This window comes from Mus pahari, chromosome 2 (genome assembly GCF_900095145.1).
Source record: "Mus pahari chromosome 2, PAHARI_EIJ_v1.1, whole genome shotgun sequence".
NCBI classification, from domain to species: Eukaryota; Metazoa; Chordata; class Mammalia; order Rodentia; family Muridae; genus Mus; species Mus pahari.
Window position 1 is genome coordinate 54,114,810 of NC_034591.1, and position 22,124 is coordinate 54,136,933.

General features: G+C 45.7%; 1 protein-coding gene across 8 annotated transcripts in view; it reads left to right on the forward strand.

The window, feature by feature from the left end:
- Positions 1-22,124, forward strand: part of Cald1 (caldesmon 1) — a 181,377-nt gene that overhangs the window by 104,814 nt on the left and 54,439 nt on the right. The window contains exon 1 of one of the 8 annotated variants that reach the window (XM_021190661.1): positions 5,818-6,065. The exons of 5 other annotated variants lie outside the window; for them this stretch is intronic. In XM_021190661.1, the coding sequence (XP_021046320.1) occupies positions 6,013-6,065 (53 nt within the window). In that variant the 5' untranslated portion in view covers positions 5,818-6,012. Of the gene's footprint in view, positions 1-5,817; positions 6,066-22,124 lie in introns of those variants that run through there. 2 more of the 8 variants (XM_029535645.1, XM_029535647.1) reach the window with 2 other exon arrangements.

Genomic DNA, 22,124 nt, shown 5'->3' on the forward strand with positions numbered 1-22,124 from the left:
GTCCAAGTCAGTTGTTCCTTGAAGCCTCTCTCTTAGTCTTGCCATTCAAAGGCAAACAGAGGCTGTGGCCGTTTGGTTAACAAAATCTATGTTCACAGCCTACTGGTGCACTCTAGCTTCTGGGTCAAAAGCAGTGTAGGTTCCATAGGCTTCAAAAAGTCTTTCTAGATGTTCCCAGAGACGCTCATTCTTTCCCTGCATTTCCTGGCTCACCTTAGATAAATTTGTGGGCTGTCTGGCTGCCTCTCAGAAGTCTGCTCATCAGAATCTTGCAGAGAAAGGGGGAGCAAGGCTGACCCACCTTTAGAGGAAAAAGGATGGATAGTGGTGAGGCCTATAACTTTTGGTCCGGGTGACCAGTCTTTACCCTGTAAATGATAGGAAGATGGAAAGTCTCCTCCTTAGGCCATAGTGGGCCATTCATTCCTGTAAGAAATGGTTAGTTTTCAGGGACGAACAACCAGACCCAAGTGTCTGTGACTCATCAAAAGTCCTTAAAATAATTCAGGACCAAGCCCAGTGAGGTGCTTTGTACCTGTCCCATCCTAGAAATCAAAGAAAAATTTGTATGAGAGGACAGAATGCACAAACGGAGTACACATAGACACAGAGGACATTCCCAGGAAAACAAAAACGAAATGAAAGGCTATCTCAGACAGTCTTCCTCCTTGCTCATGGAGGCCCATAGATGCATAGTTAGTTCAGAATCCAGACGAGAACTAGAAAGTTCTCCAGCTTCTGGTAGGGGGTTAGGAGCATTCTTCATTGACCCAGCTAGTTGACAAAATATGCATCTGCTTTGTCCCTCTTGATCTCTGGGATTAAATCAGAAACAGAGTTAGAGCAGAAACAGAAACACAGATATGGATAAGACAAAAGACAACCAGGCGCCCAGTCTTGCTGATTGGCAAAACACACCACTATTTGGATCAGGGTGTCTCCAGGGAATCCCAGACAAGCCCCCAAATGTAAGGTTACATGATTCACTGAAGAATGGTACCCTGGACTCAAATAGTATGTAAAAGCAAAGAGTGTTTTAGTCTGCAGAAGTCCAGCATGCTGGGGTCTCCCATTACCGGAATAGAGAGACAACCAAGTGAGCTTGCAGGCCTGACTTGAAGCACATTAGAAAATTCTGGGGTAGATGATCTATGTTAATCTGTTGGTTCCATCTCTAAGGACATTCCATTACCAGGGAGTGGGGGCTGGAAACTTGCTGGGGAGGTCTGGAATATGTTGCTAAGGAAGTAGCTCAGGAAGTCTGGAAACAGCTGCTGACCCATTGTCCTCGCCTCAGGACAGGTGGTGGGGCAGCTTCTGAGGCCTGAACTTGCCTGGATTGTCCAGTTCTTAGAAACAGAGATTTAGCTCTAGTGTCCTTAACTGTCCATTTAAAGTCTATCATGAAATCAGCCTGAGCCTTCTCAACAGGAAATGATCTTGTTTTAGCCTCTAACACTACACTCTGGTGGTTCTCCTGGTGACCCTGTAGGATGAGACACAAGAGGAGAAAGAGGTGGCTCTGGAGAAAGACACAAGAAGCAGACAGACCCAGAAACAGAGCCACCTTCTGGTGGGGAGGAAAAAGGTGTTGTCTGAGGGACCCACAGGGGCACTGAATTCTTGAAATTCTTGTCATAGTATTTTTAACTCATGTTAACTTATCTAACTTCAGAATAAGATGTGAATTAAAAGGTGAAGAGTTCTTATAGCTTTTATTCTTGTCTCAATGGAGTCTGTTTATAGATGTGAATAGAGCCATTTTAAATAATACGACTTTTAGTAGCTCTTGTTTATGCAGGATATCTGCCTTACCTACAATTAAAAGACAAACAAACAAAAAGTCCCTGTGTTCTTGGGAGTCTGCAGTGGGCTGGTTCTCACAAACTTGTGGATAGCATGCAGGACAACTATGAACTTCACTATAGGTCCTGTTGTTTGGCCCTGCCTCCCACTTCCAGAAAGTCATTTGCAGAGGTTTTTCCATTATCATTGGAGCTCACCCAGAGCTTCTGGACCAAAAGCTGGATCTCATGCCCTGTGACATATATAACCTTTGGAGGTACCAAAGGGGCACTGAGTCCTTCTTGGTCCTTCTGAATTCTAAAACCATCCAAATAGACAGAAGTAGGGACAACAGCTTGGTGTCACTCAGGCATCCAAGATTGGCCTACACTCAGACATACCTTGTGGAAACAATTGGTGTCTTTCAGCAGCCTCCATTCTGTGGGTACAGACATGCTGCACTAGGGCTGTGCTGAAACCAAAGAAATGAAAAGAAAACTGGAGATGTAGTTCAGTTGTAGAATGCTTTGTGAGGACCTATGTCCAATCCTCAATACTATCACAAAACCAAGTTTCTTAAATTGTTACTGTTGCCTCTCAAGTGGGTAGATTTCTGTACACAATGAATAGATCTGTATGCATATGTATATATATACATATGCACGTATATGTGTGGAGGCAACTGTGCTCATGAAAAGGCATGCACATGTACATAATGTGTGTGTGTGTGTGTGTGTGTTATGTGCATTAAGGCAATGGACACAGCACTCCCACACATTTCTCTCTTCACTATGGAATTGTTTCAACATAGAAGCTGTTCTTAAACAACCATTACAGCCTAGGAAGTCTGGAACAGATCATGTGGCCCAGGCTCCTACCTCCATGAAGTAAAGTTATTTTTAAAAATCATATTTTATTAATAAAGGACCACCCTGTGATGGGAGCTGTTCCTTTCGACCACACTGACCTCCATCAAACCTTCCCAGCCCAGAGACTCTTTGATGAAACATTAAACAGTAGAATGAGCAGAAATGAAAGCGGCTTCCTGCAACCTGAAGATTCGTTTGCTCTAGTTGGAGTCCTGACCTGTCACCTTATGCGTGATGCCTGCTGTCTTGCTGAATGACTGGTGGAGTTGATAATACCGGTAGCTGGTCATCAGGTTAGCTCTCAGCCATACTGGTTTTGTAGGCTGGGCCCTCTCTGCCAACTCCCCAAGAACATATGCCTGAAGAGAACATGTGCCCACACTCTCAGCTGGCTTCTCATCTTTGCTCCCTCCACTCCAACTACTGTCTCTCTGATGACTACTGGGAAGTTGGTGCCCACCCCCAACCCTGCTCTGAGCTTCCAACTGTCTTATGGCTGCTCTGCCTATCTGCCTTTCGGCTGCCCATTGCTGGCCTCTGTGCTCTCTTTGTCCCTTGCTGGTGTCTTCTCCAGGTCTGAGACTCTGTTTTCTCTTCACTGTTCTCATTTCTGTGCCTTATAAGGCACCATGATTTGAGCCAGTACGTTTCACCACTGTGTACTTAGGTTGGACAGACCCTCATACTCTATATACTTTATATTGAAAGCAGGAAGCCAGCCCGAGACTATTCACATGATTTTCCTCTTCCTGTCTCTATACCTGCAGAGATAAGCGGGTGGATATTCTTTCTATGATTGTTCATTAGTAGACCTTTAGTAATGAACACTGGAGCAGAAGAATGGCTACATTCTTGTACTCCACCCCACCCCACCCCCAGGTAATGTAGGAGTGTGTGTATGAGAGAGAGAGAGAGAGAGAGAGAGAGAACAGAGAGAGAGAGACAGAGAGACAGACAGACAGAGACAGAAACACAGACAGAGACAGAGACAGAGAGAGAGTTAGCTTTTAAGAATCACCTTTTTTTTTTTTTAATCTCTAGGCTACTGTATTTTATAAACCTGTTCTGGGTGTGCCAGAACTATATTTGCCACTCTTCAGAACTAGAGTGTGTGGGGATGGGAGGAATCAAGAGGTAAAAAATATGTTTATTTTATAAGATTTACAAGAATCATTCATAAGACAGGCCAGTTTTCTGTTTTACTGCTGTGGCAAATAGCTACTGGTATGCTGGCTTTCAGCACTGCAGTCTTACCTATCCTCAGGCCTATAGCCTTCTGACCCACATCCCAACAGGCTATAATCTAGGTGGTGGCTCACAGCATTCTCTTTGGAGACTGTAAAGGAGAATTCATTTCCTGGCTCCTGCACAGGCCCAGAGGCATCGCATTCCTGGGCCTTTGCTCTCCTTCCTCCACAGCCTGGCTTCTCTTCCCTTTCTCCTACAGTCCTAGCGCCCTGTGAGCTCAGGCAGAAAGCCTTCTGTTTTTAAGCCTCATGTGATTAGACGGAACACACTTTGATATACCAGGGCAGTCCCCCCTTTTCCACACCCACTCTTGAATCACATCTGTAAACTAACTTGGAACAAGGCAGACATGGAAGATAACATATTGTCAGGTTCTGAGGATTAGAGAGTAGGGTGTGGAGTCTTGAGAGAGGGGAACTGTTTTGTCTCTAACAGCAGGTCCCAGAATTCTATAAGCAATAAAAGAGAACAAAGTAACAAAATTAGAAGAAATAAAAGAAACAAAATAACAAAATTAGAAAGAAATAAAAGAAAACAGAGTAACAAAATTAGAAGAAATAAAAGAAAACAAAGTAACAAAATTAGGAAGGAAAGCGGCAGAACACCTCAGTATACATTTTATAGTCCAGCTCTGGAGAGAAAATGAGAGGAGCCTGAAGCCAGTCATCTCACAGTTTGTTTGAGTGTCTTCTGCCCTTAAGTTAATAGGTTGAGTGACAATCCACACAGTCCACAGGATACACGTGTAGAAATAATTACATTTGGCATTTACTGACTCATACTTAGCAACTGTGGCACAGGTGACAGCACAGGGGTTAAGCAGCGAAAACATTGTCTAGCTGTGAGGAATGAGGAGACTTAGCTTAACTGAATTAAAGCTGCTTCAAGGGAGTGTGAAGGGAGTTAGGTAGTTCTGCTCTGTGGCACTGAATGGAGTTTTTAAAAGCTCTGTTCTTGTCTCTGTGTGGCACGAAGCTGTCCATCAGAGGTCTCTTCCATTCTCTGCCAAGACCTTCCAGGACTATGGGGAAGGGACCAGAGTTGTTCTGATTTGATAGGAAGTTGGACCCTCCAACGCCAGGGCCTCTATTGCTATCAGAGATGAGGAAATAAATGCATAACACAAGTCAAGATGGGGTGTCATCTCCAGATATAGTCAACACCGCCCCTTTCCTCGGGGGCTGGAATTTGGCAGCGTTCCAAGCTGTTGGTGACCAGCCTCCCTTGCCAGGCTTGCCGATGAGATCACCATCATAGTGCCACCAGTGCAGAAGGGCCTGCTGTTCTGGCAAGCGTCCAGGCAGACGACTGCCCTCCTCTCTCAGGGGAGTGCAAACACTAGACACGCTGTAAGGTCCAGCCCATCGCTGATCAAGACCCTGAACTCTTCCGCCTTTGTGTGTGGTTTGCATTTTTCTGTCAGGCTCCTTTTCCTGGATAAAAGGGATGAGGGGAGTTTTTCAGATTTGATTTCTCAGTGGGAACCGTTTGCTTTGGAAGCCACCTACGCCAATGCTAATTGAGAACAGAGCTCAGGATGAGGGCCTGAGAATGGCAGCAGATGAACTTTTTGGTGGGCTGATTTCTGTTCATCATGCCAGAACTGGGCTGTGAGTACAAGCAGGAGCCACTGTTTCCCAAAGGCTGCGCACTGCCTTGGCTTTTCCCCAGTTCGATTTGTTACCCTCTCACACATTAGTGATTGATTTCTCGGAGCCAAGCATGTAAAGTCTTCATTGTGATCGTTCCCCATCATCCTAGCCCCTACAGCCCAGCAATTTAGAGCCTGCAACTCCCCAAGCGCTCTGTATCTTGCAGGTCTAAATCTGATGGGCTTCTATTAGGGAGATTACAGTAAAAAATAACAATCAGCTCTCAGATGATCCTGTGTGGAGGGGAAGGGTGGGGAGGAGTAGATTTGGCTGAGGACAAGCCCAGACTTTCGTCACAGGGACAGACCCAAGTGTTAACACAAAGGGAAGACAGGCGCATCCTGCTTAGCGCATTTCGGCCACAGATAATATGGCCCGTGTGCTGGCCCAGCCCACACTCTGACCTCGAGGCGCCAGGTCCCCTACCTCAGTCACTCCTGCCCAGACCAGCTGCGGACATGCTTAGCGGATCCGGGTCCCAGGGAAGGCGCTGCCTGGCCACACTTTCTCAGTGAGTTCTGCCCTTTGCCTCTTCGATTTCTCTTTTCTTTCTCTCTCTCTCTCTCTTTTTTTTCCTCTCTAACAAAAGAAAAAAAATTAAAAAAAAAATACTGGGAGTAGGGGAAAAGAAAGACGGAGGAGGGAGAGAGAACAAGAGGAAGGCGGGAGTGTATAAAAACTTTGTAGTTTCAGCTGAGGGCTTGGTCTGGAGCCACTGGCTTTCTGGTTTTCTTCATTTCCATCTTCGTGGTGCCTTAGCAACAGGGGTTTTTACCTAGGACCTGGGTTTCTTTCTTCCAAATGCGGGCCACCAGGGTATTGTGCTGCTAAAGATCTGCTGTTAATTTAGACCGGAGTCCTCTGCCTCAGAGTCATCCTTTGCAGGGAGCAGAGATTTCACTAAGCCACAGTTGCCCAATCCGTAAAGTAAACAGCCCAGAGCCCTCAGCACACTGACCATCTGACTGGGCCTTAACGAGCCCCAAAGCATATGCTATTGATCAGGGGGGGCTGTTCAGATAACACGAGGGTTTTGAGGCTTTAGAAATGTGGAATCCTGGAATGTGAAAGTGAGAGGGGCCTCTGAGACCCTTTGGGGGGGGGGGAGGTGATGCTGTCTTTCTACAGACACAGAGCCCAGAGGGATAGATAACTCAGCTTACCAAAGCCAGACCACAGTCCGTAAGGATGGGACTCCTCTGCTCCCTGAGCGGAGGAGGCCTTGTTCACAGTGGTGTCTATGAGGTTTGAAAACCTTAATGCGTCCTGGGCTAAGGTGGCATGGAGGAGTGAGGGGCACCAAATGGCCTTTGGGAGAGTCGTCCCCATTTCTGAGAGTTTTGGCTTTCATTCGGGATCATGGTCACTGGGTCCAGTTGCCCCAGAGCTTGTGCAACCCTTGGTCAAATAAGCAGAGGAGCTTGGTGGGATCCTAGAAAACGAGAGACCTCCACACCCACAGTGTTTGCAGGGTTTTCTGATTAAGCAGGTTTTGTTGTTGCTGTTTCGATTTTTGGTTTTCGAAGTTGGTCACTCAAATGGGAAAGTTCAGGGGGACCTGGGAGATGGTCTATACAATTCAGTGCTTGTTAAACTTAAAAAAAAACAAAACAAAACAAAAAAAAAACTTTTAAGGAGTCCTATTATGTAATGGGGGTGTCTGGTGAGTTGAACTAAAGCTCTGAATCCCCATTATACTGTCTCATCATAGCCCTTTGAGCATCTCCGCCCCACTCTCCTTCCTGCCTCCAATCCAGCTCCCAGCTGTCCGTCCTAAAGCTTCCTTGGCATCCTAGATCGCCACAGGAAAGCCCAGGCACCATGGATCTTTCCTGATGCCTTTATTTCAGATGATGAAGTGGAGGCATATGGAGGGAAAGGCCTTGTCCAGATCCCACAGCTGGTTGGCAGCAGAGCCTGAAATGCTAGGGAAAGGCCTCTCTCCCTCCCTCCCTTCCTCTCCCCTCCCCAGCAGCCTCCCTTTCGCACCTGGTCCTAGCTCTTACCATCCAGCCTGTGGTTCTAGCAATTGACTTTCTCCATGCTTCTCTCTTTTCTACTCTGTCACTTCCTGACTTCCTGGCCTAGCACCTGGATGATGGAGGTTTCCGTCCATCTGGTCCCTGGCCCCAGGCTCTGTCCATCCAGTCCCTATCTCAGGCTGCCTTCATCTATGAGGACAGAGCCCACTTCCATAACACAGTAAAGTTTTCCTTTGGTACTCCTCACTGTGAGTGTTCCTGCTCCGGCCAAATTAGATTGCTGGTCACCCCCAAACCAGCACATATAAGCTGCCCCCACCTCTTCACACACTTGCTGCCTTCCTCCTTAAGCATCCTAATTCCTCCCCACTCTCTACTCTCATAACCTGTGTGCATCCTTTGATTAGTAGCCTGGTATCAAACATAGCTGTTTTCTAACAGTAATGCATTTGATAGCAGGAACTGTTTTGAATCTCCAGTGCACGCACGCGCGTGGGCACACACACACACACGCACACGCACACTCATATGGATTCATAGAAAAAAATCTCATATTAAGTTTTTCACAATTGAAGAAACCAACTCACTTTCTAGAAATCTCTACTCTTTGTTTCAGTCATTTGGATGTACACATGGCCTCTGGACATTCTGCTCTGTAAGGATCATTAGACTAAATGCTAAGGCAGGTTTTCAGCCTAATGGGCAAGAAATTCCTGTACGTTTCTATCAGACAATTTATCTTGGTTTCATCACCTACAGTGCAAAATTAGCAATGACCTTTTTTTTTTTTTTTTCGAGGTGCATTAAAATTCCTGAACACCGAGACCCACTGTTGTATTGTGTGTTATATTGTGTGCATCAGGTGTGCATGGCTGTCCAGTTCTACAGATTCTGGGATGTGTTCAGTTCGGCCTAAGTGAGCTCCTTGACGGACTCGGTCCCTTTTAGCTCAGCACTTCCCTTGCTACTCTTTATGATGTTCCCAAAATTCATGGGGTTTACTTGAGTTGAAAGTTCAGGTTTCCTAGAAATACTTAGTTTAGTCCAGTAAGAGCTGTGTTTCTCCTTGGCCTTCGGGATGATCAAGCTTTGGTTTTTGTGTGACAACTGTGGACATACATGCCTAAATCTATGGAACCAGGGAAAAGGGGTGGGAGTGGAATTGTGTACTTCCTCCTACTGCCGTCCCTGGGAAAGAATTTGAAAACATCGAAGTGAATTACTAAATGATCAGCATAATTTTATAAGAATTTTTAGAAATGACAGAATAAATGTATCCAAAAATGTCATCGTCACTAGTACTGAGTGTCAGAAGAGATGGCTCAGTGGTTAGAAGCACTGGCTGCTCTTTCAGAGGACTCAGATTTAATCCCCGGCACTGGCGTGCTAGCTCACAGTGCTCTGTAGCTCCAGTTCCAGAGACTCAAAGTCCTCCCACTTCATGGGCTCCAGGAACGCACATGGTGCACAGAACTACTTGCAGGCAAAACACCTGCATACATTAAAAAGTTAAAGAAATAAAAATATTTAAAGTATTGTTTCATCCAGTGTGTCAGGGGATGTAACATTTTGATTTTCCAATAGGATAGCTTTCCTACTAATAATAGAAACCATTTCTTTCCCCTCTTATGAACAACATTACAGGCCATTTAAAACAATTTCCAGTGTCTGGGTGTTGTCATCATCAGTGTTATTCTTAGATATGCTATGAAACAGAGATACTCACCCCAAGATGCGCCCACCACCACTCTGACACTTTATTGTCGCCTTTGCCTTCTCTAGAAGCTGGCAGTCCAATTGCTTTTCATGCCCCACTCTGGTCTACAGTAGCCCAGGGTGTCAGGGAAGCCACAGGTTAGAGCATGTCAGAGAGAAAAGTAATAGTCCCTCATAGGTGGCTCTTCTCTTACAAAGAAAGCAGCATGTGCATTTTGTCATTCTTGCTTTGTGTTACAAATTGGATTTGTGTGTGTGTGTGTATGTGTGTGTATGAGAGAGAGAGAGAGTGTGTGTGTGATGTGTGTAAGTGTATCTGTGTGATGTGATGTAAGTGTAAGTATGAGTGTGTGTGTGTGAGAGAGTGTGTGTGTGTGTGATGTGTGTAAGTGAATCTGTGTGATGTGATGTAAGTGTAAGTATGAGTGTGTGTGTGTGTGTGTGTGTGTGTGTGTGTGTGTGTGTGTGAATACTGGTGCAGGCATGGAGGTCAGAGGACAAACTAAAGTGAGTCAGTTCTCTCCTTCCCCCTTGCTGAGCCGCATCTCTCTGATTTCCACTGCCTGGTGCACTCCAGGCTAGCTGGCCTGTGAACTTCCGGCCTGTTCAGTCTCTGCCTCTCATCTTGCCATAAGGGCGCAAGGCTTACAGATGTGAGTCACTGCATCTCGCCTTCTGTGGGCTCCAGGGACCAAATTCTGTCCTCAGGCTGTGTGACGGGCACTTTTGCTGGCTTCACCATCTCTCCAGCCCCCAAAAGGCATTTGTAGAAAAGCCTTTCCAAAAATTTCATTTGTAAATTGGATTTTGGAGCTTCAGCACCATTCCACATGGTAGCTGGGACTTCAGGCCAGAGAGTCCACAGCCACCTTTTCAGCCCCAAGATGCGTGGAAAACTAGAGCAGAGGCATGCAGCTGTGTGCCTGTGGGAAAAGCATCTTCACCACCCAGCTAGGAACGCTGGATTTAAGGGATTGAGTTTTCTAGGCCTCTTCTCTGGGGAAGAGTGAAATGACAGTGTTCATGAAACATAGGGAAGAAAAGTATAGAATGGATAATTTTGCTTCGCAAGGATTTATCACTCAGTCAAGACTATTGCTAAAATGTGATTGTAGGGTTCCTGCAAGCCACCATGGAAACAGTCTTGATTCTCTGAGTCTGTCTCCCCTGTGAATTGTCAGTTCACCATCTAGGTGCCTGGGCACCCCAGTGGATGCCGTTTTGTGGCTCTTCCTCTTCTCTTTCCCCTGCCTTGGTTGGGGGATAAGCCCTCACCTTATGCTCTGTATCCATTCTTTCTTCACCCATCAAAAGTGGCTCTGCAGAGGTTGGTCCAACAAGGCAGAGGGTACAGGCACAGAGCTCAGCTCCCTGACTTGTCCCTGGCATTCTTAGCTGGGTTGTGAGGATGCTTTTCCCACAGGTGCACAGCTGCACACCTCTGCTCTAGTTTTCCACGCATCTTGGGACTGAAAAGGTGGCTGTGGACTCTCTGGCCTGAAGTCCCAGCTACCATGTGGAATAGTGCTGAAGCTCCAAAACCCAATTTACAAATGAAAGTTTTGGAAAGACTTTTCTACAAATGTAGCATTGGCTGGATTTATTTCCAACCCTAATTGAATTTTTAAGAGGAGTCTTTTAGAATCTGTAAACCTCCCTCACTTCCATCTATTCATTCAACAAATATTCTGAATTTCCTGTACTAGTTAGGATGTTGAGTCAGGCACTAAGAACACTGAAAAGAACAAAGTCCAGGCTCTGTCCCCAAGCTTTTGTCATTCTGTAGCCTCCCCCCCAAATGCTTCATAAGTAAGCTTGGCCATCACCCTTTATCTACCATCCGTGTGTGTGTGTGTGTGTGTGTGTGTGTGTGTGTGTGTGTGTGCATGCATGCACGATTGCGCGCACTTCGCATGTGCACATGCACACATACATTTAGGACTGTGGCTTCAGTCAAAGGAGCACAGGTCCATAGTTAGCATTATCTACACCAAGGGACTTGGTTTTCTTTTCTCATGACCCCCAGAAAAAAATTCATTTTTCCTTACGGTCATATATATGAATACATATGTTATCTTTCTGTATAATGCACATATGTCAACAGTATTAATCTTTGCAATGTATCGTATCCTTTCATATTTCTTATACTCCTCTATTTAACATTAAAAAGTTGGTCTTGACCCATTGGAGAGACTCTCTGAGCTGCAAACAGGTCACATACCAAAGAGTAAAGGTGAGGTTTATTGAGTGAGCTTGGTTTCTCGGGTCCCTATGTTCATAGCAACTTATAAACTACTGTCCACCCAGGCTGTAGGACCCAGGGGCCAGCCTGAAGATGGAAGAAAGGGGCTTTATTATAGTCACAGAACCTCAATTCTGAATGTACTCCTGTAATTGACACCATGATCTCAAAAAGTCACTTCAGCCTGCTTCGACATGGCAAGGCTATGATATAGGAGATGCTAATGTCTGCTGTGCAGAAAGGTGAACGGAGACACCCACCATCCATTGAAGTATACAGAAAAACATTAAGGACAAAAACCTAGTAAAGCTGTTGTTAAACAACCTTGCTTTCCCAATGAAAATTTAGTATCAGAGGAACACTCAGGGAGACCATGTGTCCTCCATAGAGCTTGGCAAGAGTCCTTATGACGCAACTTCGAAAGTGAAGTTCTCAGAGTGGTATTTGGTTGTGATGTTGTAACCAGCTTTGTAGTTAAGAAACCCAGCTAGGTCATCCCCCCCCCCCAACTAGGTCACACACACACACACCCCATTGCATGCCCTTAAATATTTTTGCTGGTTGTAAAAATCAAAGAAGCAACGAGGTGGTCGTTGGGTTGTTAAGTTCCGAGCAGATTTGTGAAGGGCACACTTTGCCTGATGCTACGTTTTGCACCACAAGGTTGATCAACATCAATTTCCTCTGTGTTTAAGGCCACGTTTTATTAAAGGCAACTTACATTAAACAAAATTGTTTGGTAAGGGCAGTTTAAAACAATAAACTTGTAGATAAAATAGGCTATGTTTTTCTCATCAGTCTTTCACATTTCCTTCCTAATTTATTATCAACCTCATCCCATACAGAGGCTGATTAAAATGAATGTGTCCTTCAACCTGTGCTGGGTTCCTGTTTAGACTCTAAGTAACTCTGGACATCTCCTCCTTACAAGCCACCTCTGCCGGCTTTATTTAATTCTCTCTGTGTTTTGCCTTCCCATAGCTGCTTACAGATTGTGTACTTCACCGTTTACTTTGACAAAAATGCCCGAGCTGATGAACTTCTTTTGTTTGGGTCCATTGATGCAGAGGCGTTGGGTGACTTTGGGCCTATTTATGGTGTAGCATCATGGCACACGTGTGTGATGGAAGACACAGTCTACAAACTTAGTTTCTGGAAAACAGAAAGACACAAAAGGACCAGGACACAGACATATCCCCCCCCCCCCCGCGCTAACTTCTTCTAAGTGGGACCCACCTAATAACAGTAGCGCTCCCTCCAAACTACAGTGTAGCAAGCTTGGGGACCAAGTCTGTAACCTGTGGCTGGTAAGTGGTTTGCCTTCACTCTCCTTTTCTAGAATTTCGCCCTCCACATGGTTCCGTCCTTCACTTTGAAAGTCAGAGATGAAAGATAACAGTCAAGTACAAATGGTCTCCCCGTTCCTAGGAGAAGTTCATGCACTGGCCGCTTTAGCATGTTAGGAAGGGGAACACTGTACACATACAGCAGTGGACTCCACCAATGGCAGCAAGCAAATCACACCCCTGTGGGGTTTCCAGGGGGAAGAGAATAAAGTGACCACTACTAATCACTGAGCCAATGACAGTTATGAGGCGTCTCCACACAAGCCTATGTGTTGTATACTTGGTCCCCAGCTGATGGTTTTGCTGTCTTGTGGGATTACAGAAGCTTGAGGAGGTGGTGCCTAAAAGGTCACCAGGCAGAGGGCTGTGGTGGGGGTCGGGGTTTGAGAGGATGGATACTTGTCCTGGTAGTTTCCTGTTGTTCTCTGCTTCCTGTCCACCATGAGGTGAGGTACAGAATGGCCTTTACCAGCTCTCACCGCCATGATGTTTTGATGGAGCACACGTTAGCCAAGCAACCATGCGCAAACCATGAACAGAAGACAGTATGAGTCAGAAGTCACACTTCTCCCCTGAAGGCCACAGCCACAAGAAAAATACCAGTAGCAGATAGGTTGCTAAGTTCACTGTGCTCTGCCTTCTCCACCTGTGGAAAGGCTAGCGGAAGTTGAGGGAGCCAGTCCCCACAACAATGAACCCCAGTGGAAGCTTCGATCAGTATGGCACTGCCCCACACCCCTGCTTTTGATTCTGAGCACCCCCTTCTTCGGAAACCCCAGAGCCCCTGAGGCTGGGGCAAATGCAATGGAATTGAGCCTGTGATTGACCTGCGTTCATTATCATATCCCACTTTTTGGAGAGTCAGAGTTCTTTGTCTCTGGTTGTACTTGCTTTGTTTAGTTCCCACTAGAAAGCAGATCCCACTCAACTGTCCTCAGGACAAGTTCAGTCTTCAAGGACATTTGCTAAACACTGAGGCAAAAAAACAGACTTCCTCATTTTTCTTATTTGTCCTAAATGAGGAACACCAGGAAGGAGAGAATATGGTAGGATGTAGGATGTGTTTGTCAGCCAGGGCCGCCAGTTCTCAAATACTCTTGACAGATGAGGAACATGTATGTTAAGAAGCCCAAGATCTGACCATCCTGAAAATCTTGGGTTCCAGTTCTATCCGTTTATTAATAGTGTGCTCAGAGCGAGGTACTTAATGTCTGTGAGTTTCTTACTACATTCATCTACAAAAAAAAGAGGGAAATGACTGTAGTTAACAGAGCTCCTGGTGTTTAGGGGATGTTCACAAGGCAGGAAGGGTAGGTGGTTAACAGTGAGAACCATTTGAGGGAGTTGGAAGATAGAAGGTGAGTGGGTTTGAAAGACCCCCGAAGGGAGACCCCCCACTCAAATCTCGGGGTTCACGCGCACCCAAAAGGCACCGAGACCGAACTTGCTGTAAACACACGAGGAAGTTTATTGAAGACAGGACAAGACAAGAGCTCAGGCCAGCATGCTGGGGTCGAAACTCATAAGCCACGCAGGGGTAGAGGAGTTCAGAAGCAGGGCCAAGTCTGATGGGGTGGATTAGTTTCCTGGAACTGCCAGGGCAAAGTAGAGAGGCAAATGGGTGGCCTAGAAAGACAGAAGCTTGTTAGAAGTCTGAGAGCAATGTGTCAGTGGGGGCTCACTCTAGGAGACCACTGGGAAGGGTCTGTCCTGGCCTCTTCTAGCTTCTGATGGCCCTAGATGTCCCTTGGCTCATGGCCTCATGGCTCGGAGAGTTTCACGAGCCATTCTGGATGTCTCTTCCCCTTGCCCTCCCCCCATGCATGTCGGTGTTTGTGTTCAGAGGACACCAGTTGTACTGGCTTGCATACCACTCTGATGACCTCATCGCCACTTCGCTACATCTGCAATGACCTCCCATCGAAGTCACGTGAGAGGCTTAGGGTTGGGAGATCAACAGAGCTCTGTGGGGAATGCAATTCAGCTCATTTGTAAGTGAACAGATCTCTTGGAATTACATGACACTCAACAGGCCCAACCAGACCTTTAAAGTTTGCAAATGTCCCCACAAAGTGGGCAAACATCTTGCATCCCAGAGGGGGCTATTAGCTAGTCTCTGGAGTATTTCCTAACCACAAAAGTTCCTTAGTCCTAAGGACAGGAAGGGGCTTTTCTCCTGGAATGAAGGACACCCAGAAAGAATTTGTTAACTTCAAGGCAAAGAGTTGTACAGTCCCAGATAAAGCTTAGCTCTGCAAAGTTCACGCTCTCTGCTCTGGCCCTGCATACTTCTGAAATGTCTGACCTTACTTAAATATGCGCTTTGATCCATGAAGTCTGAGGATCCTGCCTCTCCTGGGTCTCAAGACTGGTGAGTTAGAAAGAGACCATGTAAACGCCCCTACCCCAAAGAGTGGAGAGGTCGATGTTAACCTCTCCCAGGAGGCCTGGAAAGATAAGGAGTATGAGCTCCACTCAGAGCTACAGTGAAAACTCACAATATTCTCATGTTTAGGAAGACTACAGGCACGCAGCAAAGGTGAAAATGAGCATATGAAAAGAGAAATTTAGAAGTTAGGAGAGAGGACGTTTTAAGAAGCCAGCTAGACTGAGTACCAATACAATGTAACTAACCTTCCCACTAAACTTGTTACAACTGCTCCTTAACAATGCAGAGCTGCTCAGTCCTTAAATTGAATACTGTATTGGTTTCCTGGGGTCACTGTTACAAAGCACCACCCACTAAGTGGCTTAAAAATGATAGCTGAGTGGTCCTTCCACGGGTGACTGCCCTTCTGTGGGTGAGCACAGGATACACCCAGACGTAGAAACAGCATCCACTACTGAAAAGAAACAGGCTGTTAAGTCCTGGAAACAAAAAAACAAAAAACAAAACGTGTCTGAAACTTGGATGCGATACGAAGTGAAAGAAACTGGTCTGAAAAAGATTACAAGCATGCCTTGATCTGCAGAAGTCAAGACTAATGGAGACAGAAATGTCATTGGCGATTGCCAAAGCTTGGAGGGAGAAGGAGAGAGAGGTTTAAGAGGGGCCAGAGAGCAGAGTGCAGGAGGATTTGGGTGGGGGGTATATACTGTAACTGTGGTGGCAGGTTGTTCAAATTCACAGACAGCACCAGGTCTAAGCGCTGGATGACCCTGCTGTCTGCTCATGCAGCACATCACTTGGTTTTGGTTTTGAAGCCAAGGTGGAGTTTAATAAGAAACTGTCCCAATACATATCTAAACCCGAGCCTTAAGGGGGAGTGAGGTGCGTGGGTAAGAAAAGGATGGCAACAATCCAAGACCTGGTTGCAGGGTCAAGGGAAGAGCAATACCCGCCTGGGTCTGTCAGATGTTCCAGATGCCCTTCCAGTTAAGGAATGCCTCTGGTTGGGGAGGCTGTGAACCTGGGGAGACCTGGGATGTCTGAGAAATCTCTGCCTTCTGATTTGTTCTTGGGACATAAAACTGCAAAGCTAGATCTTTAAAATAAGTCAGTTACTAGGCACAGTTGGTTCCTCTGGAGAGCTGCCTCCTCCTGTTTGGCCAGCAGTCTCCCACATTCTTTGGCTTGTAGAAGCGTTGTCTCTCTGATTGTCTTCCTTAGGTGGCTTTCTTGTCACATCTCTTCCCATGGTTTACTCCCTGCCCGGCTTTCTTACTGGATTAGAACCCACCCTGATGACTCTGCCTTAAAGCCTAATTTCCAAATAAGGTCACATTCTGAGGTACTGGTAGTTAGGTTGTCAAATCAGGTCCTTGGGAGGTCACAATGCATGACAAATACTGGGAGGTCATAAAACTTTAACATGACATTTCATAGCTAAGTTCTTCAGCTGTAAGTAGGGTAATTACTGGGTCTGTTTCAAATGCCAGCTGGCTGGATGATTTTGGGGCAATGGGGATAGCTGGAGCTTTTCCTGGCACCCCACTGTCTAAAACCATCCCAGGGAGACTTAGGACCAAGCACCCGACCTGGAGCTCTGACTGTGGCTCCTGCATGAGGTCTGGTACTGAGCCAGCCTCAAAGAGGCTCGGGGAGGGGATTCACCTCTTCCACTTTGGGGCATGGGGAAGACAAAGCTCTCTGATGTTAAATTCCTGTCTTCGTGTTAATGAGAAGTGGCACGGATTAAAGAGGTAGAGAAAAGATGAAACACATTCCATTTGATAGATTTTAAAAACACACACACAACCCCCCCCCCCCCGTTTCACCCATCTTCCCTCCACCCTCTCTAAAAGCACAGGAAATCATGGGGCGGACCCCCGAGCTTACACACAGGAGATGAGATGCGCACCCCCCCTTTACATTTATTCTATGTGGATGTTATAGTTTCCCCATTCCTCTCATGTTAATGTCATCACTGAAAAGGAGTTTGAGGTTCTTGAGTTGGTAAAATCCTTCTTGAGGACGATGAGATGGCTCACGGGGTAAGTGCTTGAAGCGCAAACATAAGGATCTGAGTTCAAATCTCTGACACCCGTATAAAAACCCAGGCATGTTGGCTTATGTCTATAACCCCAGCACTGAAGGACTAATGATGGCGAGTGAGAAGGTGAGGTAAGAAGACACTGTACTCTTCTCCAGCCTTCATATATATATATATATATATATATATATATATATATATATATATATATATATATATATATATATATATATATATATATATATCATATACATCATATACATATACATATACCTGCACACATCACACACACAAACAAAATAAGAAAAAATATTTAAAAATCCTCCCTGGACTGCCCCTCCCTTCTCAAGCAACAGCATGACCTGGAAATCATGTATAGGCACAGAGCCCATTTGATGATGATGGTGATGACATGACAATGATGACGACAACGACATAACGATGGTTAACACTCATTACTTACTATATGCTAAGCACTGTTTAAGGACTTGGAAAGTATTGGTTCATTTGATTATTAACACTACTAGCAGTAAGCAGGATCGTCTTCATTTTACACATGAGCTAAAATAAGGGCAGAGAGCTCCTTCTCGTGCCCATGGCTCCCCAGCTGGGGGTGGGTGAAGCCTGACTGCAGATGACCGCCCTGTACTCTGCAGCTTTTCCTGAATGAATGCTGGACCCTGTGTGTGTTTCCACAGTTCCGGCCTCTGGCCTTTGCGTGGTAAATCTGGCAGTGATCGTATCATGACATCAGTTCCTGACTGACAAGCTAGCTTCTTCTCCAGGAGGGGCAAGGCTGGAGCGGATGGAAGAAAACGGATCCAGGACCTTTGCTCTTCCTGGATTCAACCTGAAATTACCAACCTAGGGAACAATATACTGCCCCAAGGGTCCTAAAAAGAGATCATAAGTGTACCTCTTTCCCCTGGGGGAGACCTGAACCCCCCACTACATTAAGTGGCTTCTTTAATTTCACCGTTAGCCACACCACAAAACTTTAGAATGCCAAGAAAGGTCAACTTATCTCAGCTTTGAATTTGTCCACATCTTAACTTCTAAATCCCTGTGCCGTCACATGTAAAAGAAGGACCTCCTGGAAAGAAGTAAGTTACACCATGGTGCAAGCAGCCTGCACATTGATGTCAGCTGGATGCTGGCTTACACGCCATGTCTATAGTCCTGACCCTGTGACTGGCTCCCCTGCGCAGGCTTATTTACCTAGACTGTACAATATGAACAGTTGGGTCCACTCAGCCTTGCTCTGAGGACCAGCTGTGATGTCTCTTCCTAGCCCAGACGCTCCCACACGCAGGACTTATCTCGGTTAAAAGTTTCTCCAGCCTTTTAAACCTTTTTTTTTCAATTCACTGACCAAAAGTTACAGTTGGTAGGCCTTTCTCATTCTTTTATATCTTTGTCTTTTTGCACAGATGTCGGCTGTTAGATTTGGCTTTTTAGCCTGGGAAGTGATAACCCTTCCATTTGAACAAGATGTAAAATTGAGCAGAACCAGTTGTGAATCAGGAGCTGCAACCTACTCTGGGAGATGCGTGTTAGGGTGACTCCCGGGGTTCACTCCAGTTTTAAACTGGCTCTTGACCCTTTTGTGCGTGCCCCTTGTGGAACTGAGAACTTTGATTCTCTCTGGTGGGCTTCCAGACTCCGTAGTTGAGCAGAACCCGGGATTTGGCCATCTTGGATGTAGAAGACAGCACTAGTCAGCAATGTTCCAAGCGGTGCTGGAGTCTAGTTCTCAGTGTAAGTCCCTTGGCCCTGCAGAGCCTGTCTCCTCAGTTGTGAGTAGACGTGGTAATAGTGTCCATCTCGCTGCCATTATGAAGGCTGGATTCCATCCTGTGTGTGATGAAAGTGCTTTGCAAAATAGTTGTGCCCTGAGACAGCTTGAATGGCCCTGAGTGCAGGAATTGGCTCTAGAAACAGTTTAGCCACCAAACAGGATGGGATTAAGCAGGCAGCCCTGCTGACACAGATCGTAACAAGGAGATGCCTCGTCCTGACTTGGAAGGAACTCTCAATTGTGTTAATACTGTGTAGGAGAGAAGTCTGGCATGGATGGCCCTGCAGTGTGAGTGGAGGAAGAGGGTGTAAGCCAAGGCGAGGGTCGGGGCCAAGAGAAGGTCACGCCACTGTAAGCTGGTGACAAATGGGAAGACTGAAGAGACAGTGAGGCTTGTGTTCTGGTTCAGGTACCTCCTGTATGAGAGAGAGGGAGAAAGAGAGAAAGAGAGAGAGAGAGAGAGAGAGAGAGAGAGAGAGAGAGAGCAGAGAGACAGAAACAGAGGCAGATTGAGAGACAGAGACACAGAGAGACAGAGATAGAGAGACAGAGAGACAGACACGGAGGCAGAGACACATTGAGAGACAGAGAGACAGAGCAAGAGACAGAGGCAGAGTGACAGAGCGACAGAGACACAGGTACATATGCTATAGCTTAGACCTAAAACAGACTAGTGTGTACAGACCTCTCAAGCTCACCCCTTACAGAAAGCAAAGACTGACTGCTCACAAATGTATGTTCAACTCCCTAGCAAACCTTCAGATCAGAGTTCTCTTAACTGCATTTCTAGGTTTCAAAAACACCCTTCCTAAGAATGCATTTTTTTTTTATTTAAAAAAAAAAAATCAGGATTGTGTTTTAATTTTGGTTTGGCCTTTAAGGAAAGTTTTGTTTTCCAAAGCCATAATTGTGGCCTTCTTGAGAATGGATTGTCCTCCATACAGCGAGGATTTAAGGTTTCCAGCCACCCTCCCCCTCCTCCGTGCCTATTACCCTGGCTTCATTCTTATGAGCTGCACATGTTGTTGAAGCCACTCCTGGGCCCTCAGACAGGAGTGGCCTCTGCCCTGCCTGCCCGTGTCCTAATAAGGGAATGCACACGCTCGTGAGGGTGAGGTAAGGGGAGTCAGGCAACAGATGGTATTTTTTGCTGATCACGGAGGATAAGGTGTGGTTTGGCAGAGGTATCTCTCTTGGTTTGGCTGGCTCCTGACTTGGTTTCTTCTTTTGACAGTTCAAATGCTGTAAAACAAACTTGAAGGCTTGTCCTTCCACAGCTCTTCGGCTGAGCTTGGACAATATCATCCTGACAGCTTATCTGTGATGCGGTTTTAAAAGAAGAATTGCATCTATACATTTTCATCGTGAAAGGAAGTCAGGGCTATGTAGTCCTCTGGGTCATCAGAATAGATGATGACGGTGGTCAGATTGGGTAATGAGAAGAACAAGAAATCTGTTCTTTTGTACATTCAACCCATGTTTTTAGACTCTGAGAATCTATCTGTGCACTGGTGTTAACACCTACAACTGCCTTTAAGTATTGACGTAGCTCAATTGAAAATGGAATGAAGGAAACAAGAAGCTTGCAATTACACTTACAAAGAAAAAAATGATCATCTGTGTCCCCTCTGATTGCTTGGAACTGAGAGTGGGGCTGGCTGTGAGTGACTGGCTGTACCCCACTCTTAGTTCCATTTTCTGAATGACTCTGTGCTCATAGCTGCATCTGCTCTAGACCCTTCGTATGGTACTTGGAAGAATCAGTGTTTCTCAACCTGCCAGCGGACTGGAATCCCTTAAGCAGCCTTTAAATGCCCTCATGCCCTGTCAGCAGCTCTGCTTGAACTGGGCTGGGGCACCCACTGCCTAGAGCTGCCTTGGGTGATTCTATTGTGTATGAAGGTTGATGACCTTGGGATTCAAGTCCCTGAATATAACGTCTATTGTGCCATCTACTTCCCTCAAGGGCCAGACTCTTCCTGACATTTCGAAACCTTTAAAGAAAATACAGTATATACCTAAAACAAGTCAGACAGGTTTCTTCTTGGGCCAGTAGGTTCAAGTCCAGTTGTTTTAAACTCAACAATAGAGACTTGTAGTTGAAACCAAAATCAGCTTCTAGACACATGGGCATTGTTCAAACACTATTTTCCACACGCAGAATGAGTAAAGTTTTCTGCCAAACAGTTGAAAATGACGTGTTCATTTCAAAGCTGTAAGTAACAAAGTTATATTTTTCAGGTTTTTCTCCGTGTCCCATAATTTATATATTCCTTGAGATTCAACTCAATTGATAAATGCCTGTTTGATTTTCCTCTGATAGTAAGCCAACTTCGGGTTGTGAAATTGTAAAAATTGCTGTGTTTAGCAAAGATGAAATGAAACAAACAAGGGATATAAAGACCACTTTTCTTCGAAAGTGCTAGGCTATAATTACAATATCAAATAGGGAAGAGTGTGTAAACTCATGAATTGATTAGTGGAGTGTCTCCTCCTCCTGGCATAGTATTCCATTCTCAGGGAAGACTGAGAATTTGGAAATTCAGCCCAGCAAACTAAGCTGGGAATATAGATTAGACAATTATCAGCATACGTAGACAAAACAGGTCAGAGACACAGTGACATTACCCAGCAAAAGTGTGTGGAGCGAGAGCAGAGGTTAAAAAAAAACCAAAGGAGACAAAGGAAATTCTGAAACAAATGGTTGGCAGAGAACGTCATAAAGAATGTGTTATGGTTTAAATGTGAAGTACACCCCACAGTCCCATGGTTTCAATACCTCTTCTCCAGATGATGGTCTTGTCTTGGGATGTGGGAACCAGCTGGAGGAGGTGGGTTGCTGGTGGGGAAGACATTGAGAGTCAGTGCCTGGTCCTTCCTGAGTTCTCTGTCGGCTTAGCTGGTGACTTATGACAAGACCCAGCTGCTATCACCTTGCCACTAACTCTGCCATGACCCTCTCACCGTGATGAACTCAACCTTTTCCTCCTGTGCTTTTGCAAAAAATAATTTTTTTTTTTTTTTTTTTTTTTTGGTTTTTCGAGACAGGGTTT